Here is a 7,408-nt window from a genome sequence, read left to right on the forward strand (position 1 = left end):
CTCCGGAACGTGCTCCCGAAGGACGAGGCTCCGGCGGCTTTCCTTGCTCCTCGCCCCGCCGGCGAGGCCTAGCTCTCACGTCCGGAGGAGGGCTGGCCGGGGCACCGGCCGGGGGCGGGGAAGGAGGCGGGGAGAGCAGGCCGCGGGGGAAAGAGGAGGAGGAAGCGCTGCCCGGGCCTCCACTGGAGGAGACCGCAGCCAGGAGGGGGTGGGGTGGGACGGCCGCCGCCGGTTTGTTTTCTCGGCAGTAGACATGGCAGACGAAACCCCCAAGAAGGGGAACTTTTCGGCTCTCGTGGGACACACCAATGGCCTCACGAAACCTGCTTCCCTCGCAGCCGCCGCCGCCGTCACGGCGAAACCTGGGAGCGGCAGCGGCTCGAAGAAATTGGTGATCAAAAATTTCCGCGGTAGGTGCGGGTAGGCGATCGCGCCTGGCAGTGGGGGAGGGGAGGCGCGGCCGAAACGGTCTCGGGACGGGCCTGCCTCACGCGGCTCCCGGGGACGCGCGGGGACCAGGCGGCCGGCTCGGCGCGTCCCGCCGGGGCGGCCACGGGTGCGAGGCGGCTGCCTGACGGCGCTCGTCCCGGGAGGAAGGGGCGGCGGGAGCGACTGCCTGCGCCCCCAGCCGGCGAGGCGGGTGCGTTCGTCCGCGCGGCGGGGACGTCGGAGTGGCGATGGCCAATGGGGAAGGGGCGCCGGCTGCCCGCCCAGCGCACGCGCCGCGCTGACCCCGCCGGCGGGTCTGACACCCTCTGTGGCCTGACGGTCCTGCGTTTGGTCTCGCTGTGCCCCTGGGGGCGCCTGCAGACCACCCCCTCAGCTTTCCTTCCCTTGCTCACTGGTTTCCTCGTCGATGATTGCTCAAGAAACCACTTTCAAACTTGAACATCACTTTGGTCCAGCTGCCAGGCGCTTTCAGACTCAGTCTCTTCCAGTCTAGAGAGTAGAGGGAGACTTTGAATCTTCAGCAGGATTATAGGGCAATACATTTCTTTGCTAAAATCGAAAGAGACCCAGTGAGTTGGCATTTTAGTCTCTTGACAGCTTTACACTGTCTGGCTCCGGACCTACAACCTTTCATAAATAAGGATTATCCATTAAGTGTGCATGTGGTTATTTAGTACTGTAGACTGGGAATCGACTCAAAGCTGACCTTCAACGGATTTTCAGAGGCAGTAAATTGCAGAGTAATTTGGCAGTAAATCGCCATCTTTCTCTTGCGAAAAACTCGTGGATTTGAACCACTTACCTTCACAGCTCCACCAAAGCTTTTTAAGTGTAGTAGTGGTGGTGATAGGTCAAGGACAACTCATAGTGATGCTGTGAACGAACACTCGACCTGAGCCCTGCACTGCCCTCTGACACTGAAGTCAAGGTGTCGTCCATCTCATTAGGGGCCTTCCTTTATATCTTCGTCTAAATCTACCTATATGATACTAGATATGTAAAGTGTATCAAATTTTTATCTGTAGCAGTTTCTTTCTCATTACAATTGATAGAAAAGTCAAATGAGTCCAAATAAGATACCTTGATCCTTACATCTGAACCAGAACATAAGTCGCGACTGCTAAACTTCCTACACTGTTTACTTCTCCCACCTCTTACCAGCTCTGTCTTGCATAATATCTCAAAAGAAGTATCTTTAGTGCAGGTATATGCAATTATAAGCTTATCCTTCACCTTCTCCCAACATTGGGTAATAAATGTAAATAAATTTAAATTGTGAGGAGTTTAACTGTTCCATCTGTGTTTTTTGCAGTTTTAAGATCAGCTTGTTAAAGAAAGGGAAATAAAAATTATATATGCATTTATTCCACTTAAATATAAATACTAGATCGTGAGACAAAGATAGTGTGGATGCATAGTCCTTAATCTAAGACATTTATAAACAGAACAGTATAATTAGAAAATCTGGTTTCTGTAATCTTTTTATGTACCTTTGAAGTAGTTTTCCTGTAGAATATTTTAAAAGTTATTTGGTTATTGTGTGGCTGTCACTCCACACTGATTCTCTATCTGTATTTACAGATAAACCAAAATTGCCTGATAATTACACTCAGGATACATGGCAGAAGCTTCATGAAGCAGTAAAAGCCATACAGAGTAGTACCTCCATTAAATACAACCTCGAAGAACTTTACCAGGTAAGAGGCCAAATTTGGCATAGTTTGCTAGAATTTACATTATGATGTAAAATTTTCTTAGACCCAGAATTCAGAACTTGATTAGGTTGAAATCTCTGCAGTTATTTGGCTGTTCTTTTTATTATTTAAATAAAACAGTATACAGTTCCTTAGAAAGGTGATTAAATTCAGATTGTGTAGTCCACTTTTAAAAGAGTAATGAAAGAAATATTAATCCAATATTTGTTGTCTCAATATGTTTACCTCAAGCAGGAACTACAGGAATCTTGAGAAAGTGTGTGCAGTGTGGTTTTCTTTATTGGTTGTTAGCTTCTGATTTTGCTTTAAAGATTAAGGTGCCTAGAATGACAATTATTTACCCTATTATAGGAATAAGGAAAAGTGTTTCTAAAAGCCACTTGATTTTGATACAGTTCTCAAATACGTGTCAGATTATTATTAAAACTACATTGTTACATATAAAACTGTTTCTCTTACACAGGGTTTTTTGCTTCATTATATTTTGTGATTCATTGTTGCAGCTCAGAACTGCAAAAAAGTATTGTTATATTTAAAACAAACTGATGAAATTCCATTTTCAAAGCAAAAAATGGTTAAAGTACATTCCACATTTAATCTCTTAACAAGTTTTTCTGATTGTTAAAAAAAAAATCCTACATTTTAGCTTAAAAAGTCTTGTGATTTAAAAAATTTTCTTTTTTTATGGTATTAGCAAAATGAATGATAAAAATTAGGGAAAATACAGAGAAAACTGAAAATTACCAAAACTTCCACAAAAAACTTTCCTACTAATATTTTGATGTTCATGTTTACTTTCTTGGTTTAATGGATGAATTTATTTTATTAAGTTCTTAATTCGTTTTATTGAAATATAGTTTATAGAAATACAAAATTTCCCCTTTAAATGTATTTATTTCAATAAGTTTTTACAAATATGGACAGTTGTATAATCACCACCAGATTAATGATGTAGCCTATTTCCACACCCAGAAAGTTGCCTGGGGCTCATTTGCATCTAATCCTTTCCCTGACTCCCAGCCCTTGACACTTTTCTTACTGTGTGTTTACCACTTCTTAATCCTATCCAAATAGAATGACATCTTTTATAATCCTTTCTGGCATTATAAAAATGAGAGAATAAAAATGCTGTTGAGATTCATTCATATTGTGTGCCAGTTACTGATTTCATTTTTCAGTAAATACTCCACTGCATGGAAACACCACATTTGATATTTTATTTTCCTCATTCACTGTTAATGAAAATATGGTTCCCAGGGGTTTTTTTATTATTATGAATAAAGCTGTTATGAAAAATAGCAAATAGGTGTTGATGTTGATATGTATTTTCATTCCCCTTATGTAAAAAATCATAATTTGGATCATAGGGTAATATGGAGTATTTTAACTATCAGAAATTTCCTGCTTTGAGAATGGAGTACTATTTTGCATTCTGCTAGCAGTATACCACATCTTTGTCAACATTTGGTATTTCTTAATTTTTCTTAATTTTAGCTACTCTGTGAAGTGTATAGTATGATCTCATTGGGGCTTTAATTTGCATTCTTCTTATGATTTATGAACATCAGTGGTGCATTGCAATACATACTGTTTTGCAATTGCTAATCATAAGGTCAGTGGTTCAAATCCAGCTGCTACACAAGAGATAGATGGATAGATTTAGAGCCTCAGAAGTCCAGTGGAGTGTCAGAATGGACTCTTTGACAGCATTGTAACGATTAATATTAAGCCTCTTTCATGTGCTCATTTGCCATCCTTATGAAATGTCTATTCAAATCATTTGTACTTTTTTCAAGTTTATTTTTCAAAGTTGATAATCTTGTAAGTACTTTAGGGAACTTTTGAAACCCAAAAGTGGCATCTCTGGCCTTTTGAAACCACCAACCACTCCAAGGGAGAAAGATGGACCCTCTTCTTTTGTGTGATTTATAGCCCTGGAAACCCGCAGGAGAACAGCTCTGAGTTGGTTCTGACTAGATGGCAGTGAGTCTGAATATGTGTTCTAAACCCTTTCTGTTGAATCAAATTCCAACCCACAGTAAACCTATAGGACAGAGTGAACTGTCCCGTAATGTTTCCAGGGCTGTAGATCTTTATGGAAGTAGACGTTGACATTTTTCACCCATCAAGTAGCAGGTAAATTTGTACTACCAGTCTTTTCATTAGCACTAAGGCATTTTAACCACTGCCCCTCTAGGACACTTAATGATAGACACAAGTTCTGTCTCAGATATTTGCGTTATGAATATTTTCCCCTAGTGTGTGGCTTATTTTTTCATTCTTTAGTCGTAGGCTTTGAAGAGCAGTTCATTTGTTTGTAACTCTGGTGGCCTAGACCTTAGGAAGTTGTGCTGCTGACCCAAAGGTGGTACCTCTCTGGGGGTTCAAATCCACCAGCTGATCCTGGTGAGAAAGATGGGCAGTTTCCTCCCAGCCTCAGAGAACCTATGAGTCTGTCCCAACTCAATAGCAACAAGATGGGTTTTGAAGAACAGTAGTGTTTTGTTTTTGTTAGCTCTAATATATCGATTTGTTCTTTCATTGATTATGCAGTTAGTATGTAAAATCTTGGCCTATTCCAAGGTTACAAAGATTTTCTCATGCATTTCCTTTTTTAGGTTTTGGGTTGTACATTAACTTGAATTTCATTTATTTGTATATTGCAAGATCAAAATCTGTTTCATTTTATTCTTTGTAGGTGTTTAGTTATAACACTTTAAAAAAATATTATCTTTTCACCAGTGAACAACTGCCTGTGTATCCTTGTCAAAATCACTTGTCCATATGTTTGAGTCTAATAAATCTTAAAATCAAGATACTATTATCCCTCCAATTTCATTCATTTTCAGAGTTTTTTGGGTATTCTGTTGGCTACTGTCAAGTCAGCCCCCAACTAATGGCAACCATTTGTCATCCGCTTTAGAAGTTAAAGCACAGAGTTTAAACATTTGGCAGAGATTGATGCTTGCCTGCATATTGAACCATGGCATCAGTTCAGATGGCATCTTAAAAAACCAAAACTAAACAAACCCAAACAAGAAACAGGTGTGCGGGAATGAGAACTTTGGTAGTATATGCCTCAAGTCTCAGTTTGCTTACACTATTCTCTCTTCCCATTAAGACTTAGAGCTTTGAACTAATTTGACTGCACTGACTACCATTAAGTGGAAACTGACTCATAGCTCACCCTAAAGCAGGTCTTCCAAGCCAGTTGATCTTAGAGGAGGAAATAAAACACATTCTTCCATGGAACTGCTGCTGAATTCAGACCACCAGAGAGGAGAGGGTCTTAAGTTAGCACAGCTCCTGACTGATATGACAGCAGTGAGGTTGTCTCTGGGATTCCTATACCCATCCCCCAAGGAAAGTTTCTTTATCCTCTATATAATGACTTTAGGGATGCCATTGCAAAGGTATGCAGTTCAAACCCACCAGTTTCTTTACAGGAGAAGGATGGGCAGTCTCCTCTTGTGTTGTTTTCCACCTTTGAAAATGCACTGGGTGGTCAGCTATGAGTCAGTTAAGACAATACTCAACAATAACTGCTTTTAGAACTTGCCTTAAAATTTTCGTCATCCATTTTTTTCTTGTATTTTTTCATAGCATAAGTATGCTATATGCCTTTTTTTAAAAAAGTACACTGTATACCTTTTGTAAAATTTCCAGATATTTCATCTTTGATGTTACTATAAATTATTTTTAATTAACTTTTTCTTATTTGTTGGTGTACTAAGAAATAGGCTTGGGTTTTTTTGTGTAATGCTGGGTAGAGTAGAGGGACAGCGCAGGAGGGGGAAGACCCTCTATGAGGTGGATTGATTCAGTGACTGGGATAATCAGAATGGGTGTGTCAGAGGCAATGCGATTGGCACAGCGTAGAGCAGGGTTTAGGGCTGTTGTACAATAGGGTCACTGTGATGAGTCGCAAACAACTAGATGGCACATAACAACAACAACAACCCTTATATATCTAGTTTCCTTGCTAAACTCAGTTGTTCACTTTGTTTTGATAGTTTCACTAGGTACTCTTCCGAGACAGTCATGTCATCTATGAATCTCAGTATAGCATCTTTCCTTATTGTTCCACCTGCGGTATCTGATGCAATATGGAATAGAGTTGATGAGGACACATTCTTTTTCCTTCTTTATGATCTTAGTAGGACAGCATTCACATTCTCACCGTTAAGACTGATCTGATCTGTAGGGTTTTGGTAGATGTTCTTTATTAAACTGAGAAAGTTCCTTTCTACTTATAGTTGTACTGAGAAACTTTACAGAAATGCGTGATAAATTTTGTCCAGTGCTTTTTGTGTGTATGTTTAGGTGTTCTTGGGTTTTTTCAAGTATTGTTAGCATAGTTCTTAACTGTGAAATAGTATCTTTTTCTGGAATATGGGTTCAGTTTGTTAAAAATGCTATAATTTTTGCTTGCAAAAGAGATACTGCCATATTCTAATATCTTTGTCAAGTTTTGTTAACAGAACAATGCCAGTATTATAAAATGAGTTGGAAAATACTCCCTCCTCTTCAGTTTTCTAGGAAATTTTATATAGGACTAATATTCCTTCTTCTTTAGATGTTTGCTGAAGTTCACCAGTGAATCCATGATGGCTTTCTTTTTACAGAGGTTTCAGAATATGAGTTCCATTTCTTCAGTGTACAAGTGCACATTCAGGCTCTCTTTCTTCAGGCTTACTCGGGTCTTTTTTTCTGTAGTGTCTAATCTGTTGTTAATACTACTGGTGTAATTTTCATTTCCATTTCCCTGAGTTGTTTTCTTCTCTGAATGTTCACTTTTAATCTTTTCTCTCTTCCATGTCTTAGTTAACTTTCTGTTATGAGATATAGCTAGAACTGTTTATATGATCCTTGTCTCCTAATTGTATCATCTACATTGTTAGTTTTGAATTAGTTTTTATTAACTAGTCTCCTCCCACATTTATTTCCCAGTCCCTTTCTGGATTGTATTTTAGTCTTGCATGTCTAATAATCTTTGCTTGGATACAGATGTGATAGTTCTATAAATATACTTACAATTTATTGTGTATACAAGTAAATTATTTGGAAACAGTTTGCTCTGTCTGAGGATTGCTTTTAAGAATTGGCAGAACTACAGGATATGAACAGACACTTCACCAAGGAAGACATTCAGATGACCAACAAACACATGAAGAAATGTTCAAAATCCCTATCCCTGAGAGAGATGCAAATCAAGACAACCATGAGATATCATCTCACTCCAG

General features: G+C 39.6%; 1 protein-coding gene across 1 annotated transcript in view; it reads left to right on the plus strand.

Moving 5' to 3' along the window:
* Positions 1–253: 253 nt before the first annotated feature.
* Positions 254–7,408, plus strand: part of CUL4A (cullin 4A) — a 67,228-nt gene continuing 60,073 nt past the window's right edge. The window contains exons 1-2 of the mRNA XM_006883807.1: positions 254–410; positions 2,032–2,147. Of these exons, the coding sequence (XP_006883869.1) occupies positions 254–410; positions 2,032–2,147 (273 nt within the window). The remainder of the gene's footprint in view (positions 411–2,031; positions 2,148–7,408) is intronic.

Source organism: Elephantulus edwardii, unplaced genomic scaffold, assembly GCF_000299155.1.
Source record: "Elephantulus edwardii isolate Elephantulus edwardi_28Jun2011 unplaced genomic scaffold, EleEdw1.0 scaffold00030, whole genome shotgun sequence".
In the NCBI taxonomy this organism is placed as follows: Eukaryota; Metazoa; Chordata; class Mammalia; order Macroscelidea; family Macroscelididae; genus Elephantulus; species Elephantulus edwardii.